Source organism: Xenopus laevis, chromosome 5S (assembly GCF_017654675.1).
Source record: "Xenopus laevis strain J_2021 chromosome 5S, Xenopus_laevis_v10.1, whole genome shotgun sequence".
Classification (NCBI taxonomy): domain Eukaryota; kingdom Metazoa; phylum Chordata; class Amphibia; order Anura; family Pipidae; genus Xenopus; species Xenopus laevis.
The window spans coordinates 113,950,818-113,974,939 of NC_054380.1; the positions used below are offsets into that span (position 1 = coordinate 113,950,818).

General features: G+C 41.5%; 1 protein-coding gene across 1 annotated transcript in view; it reads left to right on the forward strand.

The window, feature by feature from the left end:
• The window catches only part of gigyf2.S (GRB10 interacting GYF protein 2 S homeolog), a 79,498-nt gene that overhangs the window by 36,811 nt on the left and 18,565 nt on the right, over positions 1–24,122 (forward strand). The window contains 9 exon segments of the mRNA NM_001095176.1: positions 10,175–10,401; positions 11,001–11,169; positions 11,994–12,161; positions 13,213–13,466; positions 14,179–14,326; positions 14,447–14,607; positions 21,747–21,838; positions 22,940–23,032; positions 23,728–23,828. Coding sequence (NP_001088645.1) covers positions 10,175–10,401; positions 11,001–11,169; positions 11,994–12,161; positions 13,213–13,466; positions 14,179–14,326; positions 14,447–14,607; positions 21,747–21,838; positions 22,940–23,032; positions 23,728–23,828 — 1,413 coding nt within the window.

Consider the following 24,122-nt stretch of genomic DNA (forward strand, 5'->3'; position numbering starts at 1 on the left):
TAACTTCGATGGTCGAATATCGAGGGTTAATTAACCCTCGATATTGGACCCATAGTAAATGTGCCCCTCAGTATTAGTGTCTGTCATGGTATCAGTAGAGCATCTCTGGTCTGTGTGACTTATGATTATTTACATTTAGGACTGCTCTGGTATTACTGCCGTTTACTAAATTAGAATATGGGTTTGTTTTCAGAAAGACAAAACATGTATTTGTTAGTATTCCGTTGTGAGTTCTTGAATGTTATATAGTTCTTTTAGTCTTTCAGTTGTACTGCACAATAAGGCTATTTCAAGAATTCCTGACATTTTTAATAATTGTAAACAGAGTTAAGTAGCAACACAAGCATGGAAAAAAGTTCCTGGGTGCTGTGATTAGCTATTAGGTAGCCCCTATGTAGACTGGCAGTCCAAAGGAGGATCTGTTTGGCAGTGCACCTGGAATCTAGGAATTAAAAAATAAGCACCTCCATTGAGGCCACTGAGAGCGATAGCCAAGGGTTTGGAGCGCAACATGTTACTCACGAGACTGCTTTAGGTCATGCCAAACTAAAGCTTCCTCCTTTTCCTGACAGATACATATAATTCATATATTTATCAACTCTATCAAGTATAGTTCATATAGTATATACACTAGTGATGTGTGGGTCGAGAAAAACTCTACCTGAGCCTGGCAACACCTGCCTTCTCCCCTTTATAGACCTGTGCCACCCACCCCACTGATAATAGCACAAAAGGTGCGGGGTATGCCTATAAAGCTGAAGAGAGCAGGCAGAAGAGTGCAACTCAAACCTGCCCACGATCCGCAAGTGGTGTACCGATGTCGGCTCGAAGCCACCTGACCCACAGGGTCTGGCCCACACATCATTAATATACACCCTTATATGAAATTACGTTAATTACCTTACCTTTCTATCACTAATAAAATAATACATTTTGTTTAGTTCGGACCACTTTTGAAGAAGAGGAGACAGCACCAACAGGAAGAAACCATGAATTTATCCGTTCAGAGAGTGGGAACTGGCGCTGTTTGCGTGAGGAAATGAATGGTGAGGAAGAGGAAGGTGGAGGTGTATGGAGGGCTTCAGCTCCCAGAAGGGATGGAGAAAGGTGGCGCTCCCACAGTCCAGGTGTGTTTTTTTTAAAAAAACACACATTTCCCTTCCCCAGCTTTTGTATTGTCTGCATGCCATCATGTTTCTCAAGGGCAATGACACATTGTGCTATTTGTTGCCTGTGTGTTGTCGCAGCTGCAAACTCCATAAAAAAACCAAAGTGCTCAAATTGCATTTGTATGCATTTTTGAGTGATCACAATTTCATACCTCCCAACATTTTGGAAGTAAAAAGAGGGACAAACATTGTTTTTCCGCACGTTTTACAAAATTTGGCAGGTTATGAAAGTTTGAAAATATTTCTCCTTATCTAAACAGTGTTTTTTTGTCTCAAAATGGTTACAAAGTATCTTATTTGCACCTGTTAGCTGTTCTGGGCTCTCTGCTAAAAGCCAATTAAGTGAGAAACTTTGATTCTTTTTCTGGCTGTTCAGTGCAGAGAAAAGAGGGACTTTCCAGTACAAATGAGGGACTGCGGGTTGAGCTGTCAAAAGAGGGACTGTCCCTCCGAAAAAGGGACAGTTGGGAGGTATGCAATTTTAGTGTCTGAGTCTATTTAAGTGTCTATGGCAGGGTATTTTACGCCGTTTTGTAGCACTATATAAATATAGTTTCATCTGCCATTGCCTTTAAGACTAATGCCATACAGTGTGATTCTCAAACTGTGGGGAAAAAATGCCCCTAAGATGGCATCAGCCTTCTTCCTTGGCTGCACCCAGAATCACTGTGTCAGTCTAATTGCAGGCACATTGGCTTTGCATTTTTGCGCTCTTTAACACCAATTTCTGCTTTGTGTGCCTGCACCCAGGCTCACACCATGGTTTTGGGTACATGCACAGAAGAATGCAGATTCAAGCGTAGGGGCTGATTCTTGGCCTGCGTTTATCAGCAGGTTAACAAAAAAATGGCCGTAGTCTTACACAAAAAATATTCCCTCTATTGTTAGGCTAGTGCCACATGGGGCCTGAATTCTGCTTTCTGATAAAAACAGGCCAAAAATCAGCCCCTACATGGACATTAGCCTCCTCTCCTGCCTGCATCTGGAATTATTTCAGCTTGGGTAGAGACAGATGTGGCTCATTTTGGCCTGAGAATGTAAATTTTTGCGTGTCTTCATCTAAATTAGCCATGTTTGCCTGCACCCACACAATGGTCCCGGCTGCAAGAAGGAGAGGAGGCTAATGCTTTCATAGGAGCTGATTTTCGATGAGATAGTCGCTCAGAAGACGAGGCGATTAGTCGCCAGGTGACAAATCTCCCCAAATCTCCTCGTGTGAACTAACCATAAAAGAAAAGGGTACACAGGTCTTTCATGTTCAGCTTATCTAATTGTGTTAACTTTTATCCAAGGGAAAGTAAACAGAAACAATGCAATCAGATATTAAGTTTAGACCTATTTAAAGTTGAAGTGCACCTTAAATTGATCTGTTAATGTCATGTTGACAGTTGTAATCTAAGACAATATGCAGTTATAGATTTTTTTAATTCTGTGTCTCAAGCTATCACTTGTCCAGCAGTCTGAATGAGATTGTAAAATGGCAGAGGGCCAGAATTAAAACATAAGCCATATAAAGTAACAATAATTTGGCATTTTGAATTCTAAGAGGCAGTTGAGCCAATAATTTAACACCAATAACAAAGTGAGGACCAACTAAAAAGAATGGGCCAGCCGAAAAAGTTAACAGAAAGGTGAAATATCCATTTAGAGCTAGAGCAATAGCTGCCGTTTGGCATAAATAATGTTTTACATTTTTTATATTGCACTCGGGAAAAACCGAATAACAGAATGGCCACTGCAAAACATTCAAGCAATAGAAAAGGATTATCATCCTCCTACTTACACAGTAGACTTTTGTTGTAACAATGCACAGGAACAGATTAGCATTTTGTGCTACAAAATGCCATTATTTTATATGTGGTTAAAGCACCAAAAAAGGTGACAACAGAAAGCTAAAATTTTAAAGGGATACTGTCATGATTTTTATGGTGTAGTTGTTATTTTTAGATTACATAGTTTATACTGCAAGTAATTCACTCTACTATATAACATTTTATTCCTTAATCAACAAGTACCGTATATACTTGAGTATAAGCCGTCCCAAGTATAAGCCGAGGTACCTAATTTTACCTCCAAAAACTGGAAAAGCTTATTGACTCAAGTATAAGCCTAGGGTGAGAATGCAGCAGCATCTGGTAAGTTTCAATCAAAAAATTGAGGGTTTCTGCTCCCATTGGAGGTGCCGGCGTCTAGTTTTTGGATGCCGGCGACCATTCTTGGATGCCGGCGAATATTCTTGGAGACTATTCTTGGACGCCGGCGACTATTCTTAGGCGCCGGCGACCGTTTTTGCGCTTGACCTGAGTATAAGCCGAGGTAGAGTTTTTCAGCATATTTTGGGGGCTGAAAAACTCGGCTTATACTCGAGTATATACGGTATATATTTTCTTATTTGTAATATTGGTGTGTAGGCAATTGTCCCAGTTTATTTTGCCTGATCCTGTGCTTTCAGAAAGAGCCAGCACTTCAGGATGGAACTGCTTTCAGGCAGGCCATTGTTTCTCCTACTCAATGTAACTGGAGGAGTCGCAGTGGGACTTGAATTTTTACTATTGAGTTGTATTCTTAGATCTACCAGGGAGCATCTTGTGTAAGGGAGATACTGTCTTGTTCTGTCGTTAGGCTGCTGGGGGAGGCGTAAGGGAGGGAGTTAATCACTCCAACTTGCAGTGCAGTAGTAAAGAGTGACTGAAGTTTATCAGAGCACAAGTCACATGACTGGGGGCACCTGGGAAACTGACAATATGTCTAACCCCATGTAAGATTTTAAAATTAAATATAAAATAAATCTGTTTTCTCTTTTGAAAAATAGATTTTGTTGCAGAATTCTGCTGGAGCAGCACTATTAATTGATATGTTTTGAATAAATAAAACATGATCTTTCATGACTATTGAATCCCTTTAACCTTAAAATAAATATAAATGAATAGATTGAGAAGCTATCTACCATCTTTTGCAAGAAAATCTGCCAAGGTAGTGTTTCATGGCCCTGTGTAATGTTCCTGTTTTACAATCTGCCTGACCAATGTCCCATCAGAAAAGGAACTTATTATCTGATGGTTGGCCAAATACATGTATACCACTCTACGAAATACATTTGGGCTCAATTTGGGCAAATTTGCTCCTGGGCAGTAACTTATGGCAACCAATCAGATGATTGCTTTCAGTGTTAAACTTGCAGCTGACTGAAAAAAAGCTAATCACTGATTGATTGGTTGCTATGGATTACTATATCAATTGTTTGAGCAGCGCACTCTGGAACCACTTTGAAGAATGGTACGACTTCAGAGCACCGGTTAAAGCAGACCGTCTTTATTTCGATATATAATTTACAAATGTAGCATGAGCGTAGACCTCATTTTCCATTAGCATACCCGACTCTTAAACCCTCATGCTGATTAATTAATTATTCAATACATTATGTAAAGCTAAAAAATTTTTCTCAAGATCAATTCATTTTAAAAAAAACCAAAATCAAGTTAACATCATTAAACAGGTCTCCTTACTGCAATTAATTTACGACATTTAATTTACATGTTCATCAGTTTACACAGTTAATAAATAAGTAGATAAGTAAATAAATACATGAATTTTATTTCCTTTAATATGTCACGTGTATGCTTAATATTATTATTAAATCAATAGTGCTTCATAGAGGAAGCACAAACCACCATCGCAACAATCTTGGTACTCCGAATTTAGGAAAGCATCAGATTGTTCTATTTATCGAAACATTTATTGACATATTCCAAAACTCCAAATTTTCCAAAATGTTCACAATTTCAGTGGGCCAAACACACTCCCATACATGAATTCACCTTCCTAAGAACCCACACTTACAATATAGTCTCAACATGCCCCATATTTTCTCTCTCTGATTCATACTGGAAGCAACAAAAATCACTGAATACAAACAAAACAGAGTGGCCGATGTTTAGATGTTAAAATTTTTCCAAGTTACCCTACCGACAAACTGACAGATATACAAGTCTTCTGCAGATGTCAGTCGGCTCATCTCGTCTTACATGCACATAATATTGCACCAAACAAAGTTTCATACAATTTTACCTGTGTATCTATGGCCACCTTCAGACTCCTTAGCACCAGTGTAGTCTTGGTTTCTAAAGCTGGCCATAGATGTAAAGATCCGATTGGTCGAATCTTTGAACGATCGGAGTTCCCCATCTCCCGACCTGCCACTAACCATTCAGATCAAATAAAGTAGTAAAAGAACAGATCAGCCGATGTTCTGTCCCTGACAGCAATCGTACGAAAGTTATGTCCGACCAAAGCTGGTGACAGTCTCCCACTGAAAATCGTATGATCGGCAATACATGCAGAGATATTATCGGCGGCCGACAAATTTTTTAACCTGTCCGATCGGCCAAACAACAGATCTCCGCGGGATGAAAAATGTCTGGACTCTCCACGCATGGTCCGAAAATCATACGAATCCTCGATTCGTACGATCGGATCTTTGCATCTATGTTCAGCTTTTGGTGACTCTCAGATGTAATCACCTTAAGTACACAAAATGTGTCTGCAGCTGGATACTGTTTCTTTCTCTCTCTACCTCTCTCTTCTAAGCAACTTTTCAGTTGGTCTTCATTATTTCTTTTTTATAGTTTATGAATTATTTATCTCCTTCTGACCTTTTCCAGCTTTCAAATGAGGGTCACTAAAAAACAAATGCTCTGTAAGGCTACACGTATTGTTATTGCTACTTTTTATCTCTCATCTTTCTCTTCACACCCTCTCCTATTCATATTCCAGTCTCTTATTCAATCAGTGCATGGTTGCTTGAGTAATTTGGACCCTAGCAACCAAATTACTGAAATTGCAAACTGGAGAGCTGCAGAATAAAAAGCTAAATAACTCAAAAACCACAAATAATAAAAAAAAAAATGACAAAAAGCAATTGCAAATTGTCTAAGAATATCACTCTCTACATCATACTAAAAGTTAATTTAAATGTGAACAATCCCTTAAAAATATATATAGAAAATAAATAGTAACTTAAAAGACCTATACAAGTGAACAGAGTAGTTACATTTCACTCTACTAGACTGTTGCAAGCGGTAGTTTAACACTTTAATAAATGTGCCACACTAAGGGGCCAATTTATCAAAATGTGAGATTAGAAATCACCCTTGTTCTATTCATTCCTATGGAATCACCATAGTTAACCATTTGATAACATACTTTTAAAAATCCTATAGAAATGAATAGAAATTGAGTTTGATTGTGGTGAGTTCTAAACTCACACTTTGATAAATCTGTGTCTAAATTTCTCTGTGAGGAAAGGAAGCCATTCAAGATGAAAAAAAAGGTAGAAAAGGCACAGATTACAAAGCAGACAAGCCTAGTAAACCACCGTTCTATTCTATTGGTTATATAAACTATAGTAAACTTTTTTTGAAGCAAACACATCATTATTACCATTGTAGGACAACAGTACATTATTATTTACTAATTACTTTTATTTTTTTGGTGTTGGTGGCCATACACGCAAAGATATTATTGTACCATATAGTCGGTGTGTGTGTGGTCGAAGACAAGGTGACCAGTATTGGCAAAAACCTTGGATATTGGCTGTCTTGTCAATCAGACGAGGAGAACATTTCTTTATTGGGGCGGCTTCGTCAAAGGGTTACTGCTGTATCGTCTGATAGAGGTAGAATTCTATTGTTTCTACCTGCATATCTGACAGTTCAGCTCTTTAATATTTGGAAACCAATGGACGCAGAAAAGATCGTAATGTGACGTGTGTGGCCACCTTTATTGTTCTTTAAATAAGAACTATTGCAAAAATGAAAATGTAATATAAGCTTCCTGATACTGAAGTAAGAAACTTTCTAAAAAATTCTGCATTTCAAGTTTATGTTCACTATTCCTCTCTCAGCATCTGTTTCTCTTCATTTAGTCTTCATTCAGCAGTTGGATGTCCGATGAATGATCCTATATATATTATAGGGGATGCTCCCTTTCCTAGCGGATGTATTAGAGCTCACTCAAATAACTGATTCCAGTACAAACACAATCTTACAAAATAACTGCCATTTGAAAAATCCTGCATGTAGAGAGACATGATGTCTGGTGATTTTAATAGAGTGAGTTCTAATACATATTCTAGGCAAAAGGAGCCCCCCTTTAAGATATTTTGGATCATTCGTCTGACATCCAAATCCTGGATGAAGACAGAATAAAGCGAAACAGATGCTGAGAGGAATAGTGAAGATAAACTTGATTATTTCAGAAAAGGTACAGAATTTGTATTTGGAAAGTTGTTGAAGCTATTAAATTTTTCGCAATATTCCCCGTTTAAAGCAGTAACCTCAGCATTTTGAATAGGTATTTGGTCTTGTGTGCACAAAAATCAAATTTGCGTTCACTCACTGTGACTTGGTAAACCTTGTACTTTCAACGTTTACCTTGACATACACCAAGTATCATCATTTTTTTTAACAAGTTAATACATTTTCTATATATAACATAACTACATCTATTTAAAGGTCAGACTAATATGGTATACATTACTATTAATAGGAGTTCTATGTTCAGGCTTCAGTTATTATGAAACCAGATAATACAAAGAACATTAGACCTACAAAGCAACTTCAAACAGTATTGATAGAAAGGATAAATTGTGTTTCTTCGCAGTTAATGATGTTCTACCATGTGGTTGACCTCTGGCAAGATCTAAATTCCACATGTCACACTTTACTCCACACAATGGCAGCACTTTAGCACACAGGGCAAACTGAAGCCACAGACACAAACACATACCTTCTTTGCACAAACATGTATTTGTTTTTCCCAGAGATATGCATCTTTTTGCATACCCCGTGAAACATGCAATAAAGCATGACTAAACTGGCCATTATTCATTAGGAATAATTAACTATTATAGGATTAGCAGCCCGAGGGGCTGGAGTGAAAAGCGTGAAATTGCCTGACTTGATAAAAATCATCCATAAACTTCTAATACTACTCTTTACCTCTTCACGATATCCAATGTGACTTCTGGTTTATCCTCGTATCAAGCCTAAATTCCTTACATGCTTTATTAGTCTACTGACCTACCAGTAAACAGACCAATTTAGGAAATGTTCACTGTAATAATGATCATCTGTAGAAAACAACTGCCCTTTCAGGTTTAGGCTTGTCACACATAGGTCTGATCAGTCAGCCATCTACATTGTGGCAAATGCTTGGATGCTAAATTGCACTCATCCAATTGCTTCACACTCGGTCCATCCAAACAGATCAAATGATAGTGGGAGAAGATGCAGTCTCTTCACTTTATCTGATGTCTTCCCAAAGTTGTTAGTAGACAAACTAATGCATGTTTGGACAGCAGTTGCCCCAAATGATAAGATGAGGAGGGCCCTTTACATTGAAAGGGCCTACTTTGTTTTTTGTGTGGCAGTCATGAAGCAAATATAGGCTTAGATGTTTATACTAGCCAAAGCCCAGCATGTTTTTTCCAAAGCAAGCCACATAAAATGCAGTTGTTCACAATTTCAGTTACTTTTATCCATTGTGGTGCAAGCAAGAGTTTTTTTTTTATTTTAGTTCAGTTTCAGCTTGCACAGTATGCTATATCTCAATAAATCAATACATTTTATTTTCAATTATGGTATGTGCTCCATGTCCTGTTTACTAGGAGGTGCACCTGTACTTTTAGTATTGCTGTGCTGCTTCCCTCAGCCATTTGCCTCCCGCAGTGCAGCTCTTGCTAATGTTTTGAGTTCTACTTCAGCGACCTTCCTCATCCTACTCAATCACCTGCAGTGCATCACCACAATGTGCGAGTTACTTCATACTTTTTCTTGCACTCTAGAAGGTGTGCTGTGCATAATCCGTGCCTCAGAAGACTACAGAAAGACAGTAGAACCCAAAAGGAAGGGCTGTGGAGGTATAACATTTCTGTCCTTTGTGGGATAGAGGTGCAGCTTCTTGAGTGTTGTACAGATGCCCATTACATTTTGATTATTTTAAAGGGATTCTGTCATGATTTTTACGATGTAGTTTTTATTTCTAATTTACACTGTTTACACTGCACTGTTCTTCATGTGCTTTCAGAAAGAGCCAGCACTTTAGGAAGGAAATGCTTTCCGGCAGGCTGTTGTTTCTCCTACTCAATGTAACTTAAAGGGATCCTGTCACCGCAAAACATGTTTTTTTCAAAACGCATCAGTTAATAGTGCTACTCCAGCAGAATTCTGCAATGAAATCCATTTCTCAAAAGAGCAAACAGATTTTTGTATATTCAATTTTGAAATCTGACATGGGGCTAGACATTTTGTCAATTTCCCAGCTGCCTCCAGTCATGTGACTTGTGCCTGCACTTTAGGAGAGAAATGCTTTCTGGCAGGCTGCTGTTTTTCCTTCTCAATGTAACTGAATGTGTCTCAGTGGGACATGGGTTTTTACTATTGAGTGCTGTTCTTAGATCTACCAGGCAGCTGTTATCTTGTGTTAGGGAGCTGCTACCTGGTTACCTTCCCATTGTTCTTTTGTTTGGCTGCTGTGGGGAAAAAGGGAGGGGGGTGATATCACTCTAATTGCAGTACAGCAGTAAAGAGTGATTGAAGTTTATCAGAGCACAAGTCACATGACTTGGGGCAGCTGGGAAATGGACAATATGTCTAGCCCCATGTCAGATTTCAAAATTGAATATAAAAAAAAATGTTTGCTCCTTTGAGAAATGGATTTCAGTGCAGAATTCTGCTGGAACAGTACTATTAACTGATGCATTATCATGACAGTATCCCTTTAAGTATTTTATCTTGATTAGGGCCTTGACTTAAAGATATGCACAGACAATGTCTTTCTCAAAACTGCAGCTGAACTATGATGAATTTCCCATACTTAAAGAATAAAAAACTAGGGACGTTAGGTGCTATAGCATAAATATATAAATTGCTGCTGTACTATGAATATGTAAGTAAAGGAGATTACATTTTTGGGAAGTATTTTCAATAAATCTTCCTTCCGCATAGATGGTGTTCGTGGGTCTGCCTGGAGAGAGATCCCAGATCGACGAAGGCGGTTTGACTACGATTTACGAGAAAGCAAGGATGAGCGTGGGTACCGCAGGCCGAGAAGTGGTTCAGGCATTGCAGAGGATGAACGGGACAGTTTGCCAGAGTGGTGTCTAGATGATGCAGAAGATGAAACAGGCACATTTGACTCCTCAGGGGCATTCCTGTCTTCCAAACCTTCCAAGGTGTGAGGCTGCATTGCTTTATAATAAGCTCTTATCCATTTAGCTGTACTGAGAACTGAAGTTTGTATGAACTGGACAGCCGAAAGTATGTTGAAATGCTCCTTTCTCTTGTCACTTGTTTTATTGAGAATACCAGTCTCAGCCATGGTATTTCCATCATCTCTTACCAATGCTTATTAATCTGTTTTAACTGGTCAAGAGGGCATTCTGAATTCTGTAAAATTACATTTTTGTGGGTTTTTTGCTGAGTAAAGCAAGTGTTATCTCTCTATGTTGAAAAGAAAATGTTCTTGTTCAGTAATGCAAAGATAACCATTCTGCTATAATCATTTTTGCGCTTGGCATAATCACTTTTTATGGATGACTTTCTTTTTTCTGCTATAAGTATCAACCAGTATTGTAGCCCATGTATAAATGTATATGCCAAAATGTCTTCTTATGGAAGATTTCTAGAAAAACTAGTGAAAATGAAATTCTATAAAAAGGAATGTAATATAACCATTTGCAACTCACAAGACCCTGTTATACATTTCACAATATATTGCTGCTTAGATCTCATCTAAACACAGCTTCCATTTTCTTTCTCATGTTATGTGCAGAAGGTGCAGAAAGAACCCATTCCTGAGGAGCAAGAGATAGATTTTCATCCTTCTGTGGATGGAGCTGAAGTCTCAGACTCGGATGGTAGCCAAACAGAAGAGGCCAAAGAAACTGATCCTGTTCAGTCTCAAAATCAGGATGATGATTTGAGTAGAAATGATCACACAGGTAAGCCATTAAGCTTATTCAGAACTGTCACTCAATATATAATATGTATTGTATACAAACCATTTCCCAGGGCGAAAAATTCACCAGACACATAACCCACAATACATTGTACTGTGATGTTCCTTTCCTTATTGAAATCATGTGTGCAGGGATTTGAGGATGCAGTCTAAGGACAGCTGGCTGTTGATTCAAAGTAACTGTAGTCAGCCAGCTCAGCAAAGTAGTCAGAAAGATCAGCAGGAGAGCAGGGGGCCAGGCTTAGGTAACTGTAAGAAACCTTTAAAAATTATGAAAAGTCTGCATATTTTTTAATTGATGTATATTGCAAAGTTGCTTGAAATTATGTTTACTTTTCAAAGAGCTTAAAGGACCAGTAACATAAAAAAATAAAAAAATTTGTTCGTATACATTGAAAAAACAAAACAAAAAAACACCAAGACAAATTACATTTGAGAATCTCAAAGGCTTTATTAAGAAGAAACTGTACTTGCGCTCCTCTTCAGAAAATCGTGCGGCACTCGATTTCTCCTCTCTGCCTTCTTTATAGGAGATAGCAAGGGAGGAGAAACCGAGCGCCGCACAATGGATCATCGAAGTGTCACCTTTTCTGAAGAGTAGCAGAAGTGGAGTTTTGTTAAGTTATTTCTTGATAAAGGCGTTGTGATTTTAAAGTTTAATTTGACTTGGTGTTTTTTTTTTCTATGTAAGCCAACAAATTTAAAAAAAACTTTTTTTTTTGTGTTACTGTTTTCAGTTATGTTTTTGTGGAGTTCCCCTTTAAGGAATCTGTATTAATGTAATTATGCTCCCCTTTTCTTTACTAGTGCAAGCTGCTCCTTCACCAGACCATAAAACTTCTTCACCCGTGCGGCGGACAGATATGACTTTAGACACTGCTCACCAGAAGGCTGTAAGTCCTCATCTGTCCTGCAAGATGGATGCAAAGTCACAGTCACCCTCATCACCTCCTACCCCATCAAAACACAAAGAAGGTAAAGATAATTGTGCTCATTTTTAAAAATGGATTGAAGGCGCTTTTGCCTCAATCCAGAAAATATTTTTAGAAAGTATGCATTCTGATAATTCAAAATGGCTATGTCTTCCTACTACTATAAAGCTTTGCCAAAATGTTGTTTTAACAGAATATCTGAATCTCAACTGAAAGCTTGCCTTTACCACATCAGATTAAACATCATATATAGGAATTAATTGTTTGAACAGTTTGATGCACTATATGTGTAGTATAGAGTCGTGCAGCAAGATGTGGTTAGGACTTGCAGGTTGGGTCCTGGGTCTCTTATATAGTATGTCCTGCAAATCCAAAATTGGTAAATGTCTTTGTACACCAAACTACCAAAGCAGCAGCTGTCTGTTCACATTTTCTGCACTTCTGGCTCTGACTCAAACATTGTTGTAGGCCAGTTTACATGTTTTAAGAATTGGACCAAGAAACCGAAGTGGGATATATGGGGTCCTTAAGAATAGAACACGTGTTACAGGAGAAGGAGGGGGAAGCAACATTTGTAAGCCTTTGTTGCAATATTACATCCCCAAAGCAATGGTAATGTGGACAATTTTGTTTCTACCCATTTCAAGTCATAAAGCAAAGAAAACATAGCCCCTTTTATTTTTCCTTCATTTCTGGTAAGCCAGGCTTTGCTAATCTCTTGATTTTCTTCCTTTGGCCCATTATCTCAATCAACAGTCTTTTTTTCATTTTTGAAAGTTTTGAGACAGACCAACAGTATATTAAGATTTTCACTCACTGCTGCCTAATGCAGACAAATTCATCCAAGTACACTGGGTGCTTGCGATGTGTGCAGCTGTCAGTGCGATTTACATACATTTAAAGAAAAGAAACTGATCTTATACAGTAGTTAAAATCTACTTCCAGTTAAAGTGCCTGGTGGGCTATGCTTTTCACAATTCCAAGGATGGAAAAAAATCCTGACACAATATTTGTATATGTTTATATACTATGAATTTGCCATTTTCTGGATATTTTGTTGCTGTTGGTTTGTGAAAATATACATTTTTTTACAGATGCTGCCTCGGCCAGTCATCAAGGGACACGTGAAAAAGCTGGTCCATGTTTACCTCATCCTCAATCTCCTGCCCTCAGCCAAAGGTCTCCTGCTAGACAACCAGACCCTCACATAGTACCTGCCATGTCCTCAGTCCCTGTTCCCCAGTTAGACACTCCCACAGTTCCTATCCATTCATCCGTTTGTGCTGCTCCAGGCATGGAACCTGTTCCCCCTGAACCTGATGAAGATGGATTAGAACACTTGGAACAGGTACCATTGTATTTAGATCTAGAATAAAGATCTGCATGTTCAAGAAAACCTTCAATATGAAACGTTTATATAGTTTATTAGTTGATTGTGAAGGTTCCTTAGTGAAAGATAAGGAGACCACTCTCACTATTCAAATTACACAGTTATTCCATACAGCAGTGTACTAAGATTAATTCACTGCATAATCATCTACCTTAGACACAATAGCACAGTGAGGAAATTATCATTATCTCACCTTAAACTGAAGCTAACCATACACCGAAAGGACTGCTCATTTGGCAAGATTTCCATGCTAGTGGATATTTGCCCAATTTTGATGCTCTGGAACCAAATCAGACTTATATGATTATTTGACCCCAGGCCAAGGACCAGATCATATTAGCAGATTTATATCAAAATACGAAAGCTTTAATTGTATTCCTATGCGCAAGTAAGCTGACAACTGTACCAAGTGATTCAGCAGCTAATATCTTCTCATGTATAGCACAGGGGGCTGGAGTTAAATTAGAATTAAAACAAAAAACATTTACTTTGATTTAGCATTTTCTGTCCAAGCCCTGTTTACGGTATTTGTGTTGGACATAGGTGTATAGTACCCTTTTAATAGGGAATGTTTCCGCTATATGCATGGTAAATGGATTTCACAGCCACTAAAGGTATATTGCTGCTAGTTTATGCACTGTTTTAAAACATACAGTTTCCCTTCTTACAGCAGGCACAGCAAATGGTGGCATACCTGCAGGACGGGACGCTCGATGATGACCATTTGCTTACAAAAGTGCTAGACCAGAGAGTGAAGGGGCCTTCACTAGACAACCAGCAGAAGTGGTACTACAAAGATCCGCAAGGAGAGATCCAGGGTGAGTGTTCGCTGCCTTATTGTGTGTTTCATGTTAGCCATTCTGTTTTGTGTTCTGTTTGATGATTTTTTTGTTGCATATTGTTTAGTAGGCATTTATATGTACCAACTCTTTTTACAGGTCCGTTTAGTAATCGAGAGATGGCCGAGTGGTATCAAGCTGGATATTTCCCAATGACTCTGTTGCTGAGAAGAGTGTGTGATGAAACTTTCCAGCCACTGGGTGATATTTTTAAAAAATGGGGAAGAGTTCCCTTCTCCACACCTCCAACACCAAGACTTGTAAGTTATGTTTTCAATCAGATGTTCTTCCTCGTTTATCTTATTCCTGTTTTGGTTTTGTAATTGACATTAAGGATAATCTGCTTGGTGTTAAATACAGCACAGACTACCAGATCTGCAAATCACATTTCTCTGTCGTCTTAGGGGGACACAGGGAACCATGGGGTTAAGCTCCATCCTCCAGGAGGCAGGACACTTGAATAATTAAATAAGGGGCGTGCCCATCAGGCTTTACCCCATACACTGTACATTCCTCTTCAGTTTTTTAAGTGTCCTGCTCCCGGGAGGATGGACCGTCGCATGTCTCTACATTCAGTCTTGAGCTGATACCTGGGGTGAGGCCTGAAAAGCAGGGTTACCTGTTTTCATAGAGGCAGCCCCCTACGAGGAGCTACACACCGGGGTCAACAATAGCATTAGCTAAGACCACCTAGATGTTGCCTGCCTGAATGTCTCAGAGCAGAGGGTCTGGCCGGTGTGGGGGGGTAAGTGGCACAATGTCTGCACTGTAGCAGGTCTGTCTGCCTAAGAGTTCTTAGGAACTACCCCTCTCCCCCCCCCTCTCTTTACCCTAGTCCTCCCTCCTGTAGCTCTCCCTGCCTGGCTATCATTGGGCCTGCATTGGCTCCTACCTGGTCCGTTTTTTGTTCCCTGCTAAATGGGGCAGCTCCTAGGATGTGCGCTGTAGCAGGCGCATTGAAGTAGGCTGCTGGAAGGGGGGATGCCAGTGCAGGCTGCGACGCTGCTGGCAGCCATCTCCGTGTTGCGCAGGAGGTGGAACGCATTGCGTTCCATCTCCAGTCGGTTCGGCGGCCATCTTGGTCTGGCGCGAACCGGAGCGCATGTGCGCATGCGCAAGTGCGCATGCGCACGCAATGGAACGCATATGCGTTCCATCGGCCATTTTGAGTCACGAAAAGCATAGCAGCAGCAGCACAGAGCAGCTGAGAGAGAGACAGGAGCGACTCAGCTTAAAGTCTCATAGGTGTTATCAGGCAGTACCCAATACACTCTACCTTTCCTTATGGCAGAAGGTAAGTCAGTGGGACTGTTCACGAGGGCTGGACGGAAGGGGTCCTTAACAGCACAGGTGACTTACCTAGCTTGTTCTGTATGCCAACAAAAAATTCCAGGGGGACAGGGGGAGCCGCTGTGCAGGTCCTGCAACAAGGGGCAGGGGGAAACCACTGCTTCAGGGGGGCTTCCAGCAGAAGCAACTGGGGTAACAGTTATGTCCCAGGATGACTTAGGAGCGGCAGCAGAGCCTCCTGCGCCCCTATGGGCAGTACAGCTCTCACAGTCATTGGCAGCGCTACAAGGTTTACCTGCTATTGCGGAGAATCTAGGCAAAACACTAGTGAGGCTAAACCACAGGACTAGTGGCAAACGTAGACAAATGGAGGATGCTAGTGTGGATGTTAGGAATCCTAACGCGTCTGACGACTCATCTCCTGAGCTGCTTTCATCTCAGTCAGAGGGGGAAATTGAGTCTCCTGGGTCTGTCTCTGCTGATGAGCATCGTGACAGTCTACATGACATAGACGGCATAATCAAAGGGGTTCTTGAAGTGCTTAATATTTCTCAGAAGCCTAAACACACTGCAGAAGCGTCAAACTTATTCAAGAGACAACACAAGTCTTCTGTTTGTTTTCCGGAGAATGACCAACTCCAAAGTTTGATTCAGAACGAGTGGGACTCACCTGAACACAAATTTCAGACGAATAAAAAGTTTAATAAACTATATCCATTTCCTAAAGAACTAGTGAATGTTTGGTCTAACCCACCAGTAGCTGATGCTCCTGTGTCTAGACTTTCAAAGTCCACCACACTGCCAGTCACAGATGCAGCAGCTTTTAAAGATTCCTCAGACAGACGGCTGGAGGGGTTTTTACGTGCAATTTACTCATCTGCAGGTTTGACGCTGCGTCCATGTCTGGCGTCAGCATGGGTGTCCAGGGCTGTTCAGGCATGGTCAGAAGCTCTGGTTAAAGACATTCAGAGTGGTACCTTGCGACAGGAGCTGTTAGAATCGGCACAGGCTATTGCTGAGGCATCTAGCTATCTTTGTGATGCCACTCTGGACACTTCACAAGTCACGGCCCGGACGTCGGCCTTGTCCGTTGCGGCACGCAGAACTTTATGGCTCAAGAATTGGTCGGCGGATGTCAGCTCCAAGAAGTCGCTGACTTCACTTCCCTTTAAGGGGCAAAGACTGTTCGGGGAGGAGTTAGAGAAAATTATATCCCAAGCGACGGGGGGTAAGAGTACCTTCCTACCGCAGGCCAGAAGTAGAGCAACCACCTCAAATAGAAGGGGAAAATTTTTTCGTGGCCAAAGTGGCAGATTTAATAGACGAAGCAACTCCCCACAGCGATCTCACTTTCGGTCAAAGACGGGAGACAAAAGTCGGTCCACATGGAAGACCAACAGGCCACACATCAAACCCACAGGAGAGAAGCCCGCCTCAGCCTGACGGGGCACTCCTCCGGAATCGTTGGAAAAAATAGGGGGCAAGTTACTTCGATTCCGGGAGGAATGGATACATCATTCTTCGGATGTATGGGTAAAAGAAATTGTGACAGAAGGATATCACCTAGATTTCAAAACCATGCCCCCCAAAAGATTTTTCATGTCCAGGGTTCCTCACAGTCCGCAGAAGGCACTAGCTTTCCTAGAATGTATAGAAAGACTGGAGCAGTCCGGAGTAATCAGTCCAGTACCACCTACGGAGAGATTCTCAGGTTTCTACTCAAACCTTTTTACAGTGCCAAAGAGGGATGGATCGGTCAGACCAGTGCTCGATCTCAAGGGTCTCAACAAGTTCATCCGATCGGTAAAGTTCAAGATGGAAACATTGAGATCAGTCATTCGGGGGATGGAAAAGGGGCAACTGTTGATGTCCCTGGATATAAAGGATGCATACCTTCATGTCCCGATATGGCCGCCCCATCATCGTTATTTACGTTTTGCCTTCAAGAACAAGCACTTCCAATTTGTGGCACTTCCGTTCGGTCTGTCGTCGGCCCCCAGAGTCTTTACAAAGTTGATGGCAGCAACAGCGGCCACCTTAAGGCTACAGGGGATTTCAGTGACACCTTATCTGGACGATCTCCTTCTAAAAGCCAGTTCAGTGATGAGGGCCAAAGAGGGCCTGAACAAGGCGGTGCGATTACTCCAGAGCTTCGGATGGACTGTCAACTGGTCCAAGTCCAACACGGAGCCCAGTCACAGAATGATGTTTCTAGGCCTGGAGTTCGACACGATAGAGCAAACTGTGAGCTTACCCACAGACAAGCAGACCAGAATCAGAGACCAAGTCCGCTACTTAATCACCAGTCAAACCACGACGATACACAAAGCAATGCAAGTGTTGGGAACAATGGTCTCAGCCATAGAAGCAGTTCCATTTGCACAAATACACCTGCGACCTCTTCAAGCCAGTATCCTAGCAACATGGAAAGGGGGATCTCTTTCTCGACTCCTGTCGCTGTCGCAGCAGACAAGGACGGCACTTCAATGGTGGTTGAGCCCCGAGAACCTAGCCAGGGGTCAATCATGGCCAATTCCGGAATGGGTGGTGATATCCACGGATGCCAGCCTCAAGGGATGGGGGGCGATATGGGACAAGCAGTCAGCACAAGGTCGATGGTCTCCGGAGGAAGCCAGACTACCAATAAACATTCTGGAACTGAGAGCAGTGAAGCTGGCCCTAATACAATGGGAAGATCACCTCAGAGCATGCCCAATACGCATTCAAAGCGACAACGCGACAGCAGTGGCGTACATAAATCGTCAGGGAGGAACAAGAAGTCGGGCCGCGCTGACGGAAGCCAGGCAGATTCTGCTCTGGGCTGAAATCAATTCAGTAAAGTTGTCTGCAATACATATTCCGGGAGTGTCCAACACAAAAGCGGACTTTCTCAGTCGGAATCAGCTGGACCCCGGGGAATGGGAACTACATCCAGAGACATTCCAAGAGCTTGTAGATCAATGGGGGACTCCCAGCATAGATCTAATGGCATCAAGAGACAATCGAAAAGTAACAAGGTTTTTCAACCGCTGCAGAGACCCATTAGTAGTGGGGGTGGATGCCATGACGCAGCACTGGCAGTTCAACCTCACATATGTCTTTCCGCCGCTCCCCATGCTGCCAAGGGTTCTGAAGAAGATCAAGCAATCTCTATCAACAGTAATAACAGTGGCCCCATACTGGCCCAGGAGAACTTGGTTCAGCGACCTGCAGGAGATGTCCGTAGCGCAACCACTTCGGCTAAAATGCAGGCCAGACCTGCTTCAGCAGGGTCCCATAGCTCACCACAACCCGGGTCTCTTCGCTTTGACGGGATGGCTATTGAGAGGTCCGTTTGGCAGAGACAAGGATTAGATGAGAAGGTCATAACCACTATGCTGAAGGCTCTAAAAGCTTCATCGGCCAAGTCATATCACAGGGTTTGGCAGTCCTACTCCAAGTGGTGCGAAGAATCACATTTTCCGTTTCTGGAACTACAATTGCCTAGGATATTATCCTTTCTACAACAGGGGCTACAACTGGGTCTCAAGCTCAGTTCTCTTAAAGTCCAGGTGTCGGCCCTGTCAATTCTGTTTCAATCTCGGTTAGCGAATGAAGACTTGATCCGCACGTTTCTACAAGGAGTGGCTCATATCATGCCGCCTTTCAAGCCACCGGTTGCTAGCTGGGACCTCAATGTAGTGCTGGAGGCAATGCTGGATCCTCCATTTGAGCCAATGCATGCAATATTTGATACATGGATAACCTACAAGGTGGTGTTTCTAGTAGCAATATCATCGACTAGAAGAGTGTCTGAGATTAACGCCCTGTCGTGTGTTCCTCCTTACCTAATTTTCCACAAGGATAAGGCCGTTCTCCGCACGATTCCTGAATTTCTACCCAAGGTAGTATCGGCGTTTCATGTAAACCAAGAAATTGTTCTTCCGTCTCTATGCCCAGACCCTAAGAATGATAAGGAACGTAGAATCCATACTCTGGATGTTGTTGGAGCACTAAGATGGTATGTGGAACGATCAAAACCCGAAAGTCTCAAGCTCTGTTCGTCATCCCATCCGGCCCCCGTCGGGGTCAGGCAGCTTCCAAGTCGACTATATCAAGGTGGATTAGAGAATCCATAAAACAAGCATATTCCGCAAAGGGAAGATCACCGCCTGAAGGACTCAGGGCTCACTCCACCAGAGCGGTGGGAGCCTCCTGGACATGGCGAAACTCTGCTTCCTTGGAACAGATCTGTAGGGCGGCTACCTGGTCCTCCGCTCACACATTCTCTAAATTTTACAAAGTCGATACATTTTCTTCCGCCGACGCTGCCCTCGGACGTAAGGTGTTGCAGTCAGTGATTTCCTAACTCTGCAACCACGTACTTTACTGTTAGCTCGTTCCCACCCTGCTGTTTGGGACTGCTTTGTTAAGTCCCCATGGTTCCCTGTGTCCCCCTAAGACGACAGAGAAAACAGGATTTTTTGATACTCACCGTTAAATCTGTTTCTCTGTAGTCATAAGGGGGACACAGGGCTTCCCGCCCTTGACGAGCTTTGACCGGTTTGGTCGAGTTTTTTGTTCAGTTTCACTGGTTACTTTCTGCCTATTAGGAGAGGTTTTTTTTAAGTTAACTACGATAGCAGCTTTTGGAACAAACTGAAGAGGAAAGTACAGTGTATGGGGTAAAGCCTGATGGGCACGCCCCTTATTTAATTATTCAAGTGTCCTGCCTCCTGGAGGATGGAGCTTAACCCCATGGTTCCCTGTGTCCCCCTTATGACTACAGAGAAACAGATTTAACGGTGAGTATCAAAAAATCCTGTTTTAATGATTCAGCATTTCTCTGATGGATTCTTTGGGTGACATGATCCCTTGGGTATAGCATCCACCAACAGGAGGCAGGACATTAGAAAAGAGGGAGAAACTCCTCCTCTTTGCTGCTATACCTCTCACCACTTCCTGCTTGATTCAATTTTTTTTGTGTCCTCAAGGAGACAGGACTACTTTACTGGAAGCCTGCACGTACGGCCACCTTATAGGGATCCCTTACCATGGGAACCTGGTCCTCGCTACACTTCAGGCACCACCCTGTGAGCCCTGCTCGCTATTGCCTCAGCATACGGAGTCTCAGAACTTGAGGCTCTTTCAAGTCAGCGTACCTGGTGTTTCATTCTGACCAGGCGGTACTTCGTATCGTTCTGTCATTTGTTCCCAAGGTGTTCAGACCTTCTGTCCCAACCCACGCACCCCTGAAAAGTTGGCACTCCATTCTCCAGACCATGTCCGGGCTCTCAAATTTTACTGTGACCGTACATAGGAGATCAGATCTTGCCAGGCTCTCCTTGTCCTTCCATCAGGCTCTAAATAGAAAATGGCTGCATCCAAGGCCACCATCTTTCGCTGGATTAGAGAAGCCATTCTCAGAGATTATGTGGCATGGAGAAAGTCTACACCTCTGAGGATAACAGCTCAATCTACCAGGGGTGTCAGTACTTTCTGGGCTTTTGGGGACCAAGCCTCAGCAGAGCAAGTGTCGAGCTGCCGCCTGGTCATCCATTCACTCATTCACTAAATTCTATTACTTTGAGGTCTTTGCGGCATCTGACACGCGCTATGGCAGAAAGATGTTACTGGCCACAGTTGAATAAAAGGCATGGCCTAGCTTCCACCCACCCTAGAGTGATGGGACAACATTGGTATGTCCCTATAACCCACAGACTCTCTTGGGATGTCTGTGGGACACAGGGCTCCCCCCCCCAGAAGTGGGTATCTCTTGATTATGATTACTGCCTACTTCATCTGTATATAGTTGTGTTTCTGCTAGTTACCTCTCGTTGCTAGACTAAACTGAATCAAGCAGGCAGTGATGAGGGTTATAGCCGCAGGAAGGAGGAGTCTTTTCCTCTTCTCTAGTGTCCTGTCTCCTGCTGGTTAATACTATACCCCAGGGTCCCTGTGTCCCACAGACATCCCAAGAGAAAAGGATTTAACAGTGCGTTAGTTTCTTCTCTCATTCTACTTTAGTCTTTTATGATGGTCTGGAAAATACAAATACAAGACAAAACAGAAGTCCGTTTTGTTTGACTGCTTAGTTATTTTTTGTTCTGTTTTTTTCTAATCGTTGCAGGGGGACCTGGACCCTGAGCGTTTAAGTCGTCAGCAAGAAATCACAGCACTGTATCAGATGCGCCATCTCCACTACCAGCAGTTACTTTTTCAGTGAGTTCAAAATGAGCACGTTTTATCAGCGTGTAGTTCCTCAGTGAGGGCAAACCAGATAGTATTTTAAATTTATATTTCAAGAGGTAAAATATGCATATAATTAAGAAACTATGGCAATATGTAGACAGTTTGAGTTGTTTAGATGCTAAAAATTATTTCATTGGTGAAATTCCTATTTAGGGCAATAACACATGGCATTGTTCTGGGCATTTTGCACCTAAGCTTAGCTTTGCAGACTAGTGACAAAATGTCCTTAAAGTGCTTGAACCAGTGGTGTGCTGGTATGGCAAATCATTTTCAACTGGAAATGCTCAAGTCGTCTTTTCTGAGAGAACGTTGCCTGATCTGTGAGTATACCCACATGTCCTAGTGATTGTAGTTGAAATTGGTAAGGTTTGTTTTGTTTGTTGCCTGTAGCCAAGGGTAAGGAGGTAGTATTGCTTGAGAAATGACGGTGGCATTTTTTGAGCAGTACAAAAAAAACGGTAATAGCCACAATAAAACAATTTTAAAGGGGTTGTTCACCTTTAAATTACCTTGTAGTATGATATAGATGGTGATTTTCAATTCGTTTTCATTTTGATATAGATGGTGATTTTCAATTCGTTTTTATTGTGTGGTTTTTGAGTTGTTGTTCAGTAGCTCTCCAGTTTGCAATTTCAGCCATCTGGTTGCTAGGGTACACATTACCCTAGTAACCATGCTTTGATTTGAATAAGAGACTGGAATATGAATAGGAGAGACCTGAATCAACAGATGAGTAATACATTTGTAGCCTTACAGAGCATTTCTTATTAGATGGGGTCAGTGACCCCCACTGGAAAGCTGAAAAGAGTCAGAAGAAGAAGGAAAATAAGTTAAGAACTATAAAAAAATAAATAATGACAACCATTTAAAAAGTTGCTTGAATTGACCATTCTATGACATACTAAAATTTAACTCAAAGGTGAACTATTACTTTAAGCAGGCAGGAAAGTTATGGGAATGGGTGGGTCAACTCTGAGAGATTTGAGAAATATTGTAATGTTCCATGTGTGCAAGAGAGAAGTTAATCATTTGTTTTAATGTTAATATTTGGGTATATATTATTTCTCACAGGCAGCAGTATGCAGTCTTGGCGCAGCAACAGAAAGTAGCTCTCTCTTCACAGCAGCAACAGCTGCCTCTTCCCTTGCAGCCCCTAAGTATGAGGTAAACTTTCAATTCCTAAAAGAGAGCTGTTTTTTTTTTTTTAAATGAATCCATCAAAGGTCACCCAATCATTTTTAAACAGATCTAAATCCTTAACCTGCATCATCAGTCAGGATTGTTGGTTGACAATTGGTATATAGCTTTTTTCATATAATGATCCATTATCAAATGTACACCTTTTTGCTTATTGACCTATAGTAAAATCACTGTTATCACTTGCACCAATAAATCACTTGGGCAACAGATCCTTGTGCATTTAAACTTAATGTACAGCCAGATAAAGCTCTTGAAACATATGGACTCTTTTGTGGTTGAAGTACCATTATTATTATTATTCAGTCATTTTCTTCCTCTTCTTTTATATAACCCCTTCAATACACAGACTCCTATACATAATAAAAGGCACCAGGGTTGCCCAGATGAAGCAATAGATACGATGTCTTCTTTTAAACAGTTGACTAGTAAATCCTATCAGCTGTTTGGTTGTTATTGATGACTAGACCAGTAGCAAACTTTGTATTACATGCTTGCTCACGCGGTAGATTGCAGTACACTATGCAAGTATAAGTACATTGTGGGAAAATCCACTAAAGAGAGCTGCATCATGTGCCTTTTCTTAAATAATAGGTTATCAGTTTGTCTCAAGTCTATGAAATAGTAAAATAATAGACGTTTGTTTGTTTATTATCTTCTAGGATACCTGAGCATACTGTGATCCCACCAGTAGTAAGAGCATTATCAGTACCAGAAAGCACCTCCTTGTGGGAGCTTCCACCTGCTCCCACACAACCAGCAGGTATGTCATCTGATGGACTTGGTTATGGTTGTCTGTGGATTTTGCAAACTGTTGAAAGCAAAGAGCAATGGTACTAATTAGGATATAGCCTTTCGATAACTTACTCTACCAGCATGGAGAAAGGGCAGTGCCTCGATAGCAGATGCTGAGAGAGGAAAAGTGAAGATGAACTTGATTATTTCAGAAACAATGCAGAAGATTGTATTTAGAAAGTTTCTTATTTCAGTATGCCGAAGCTTATATTACATTTTCATTTTTGCGATAGTTACCCTTAAAAGGACAAGAAAAGGTGAA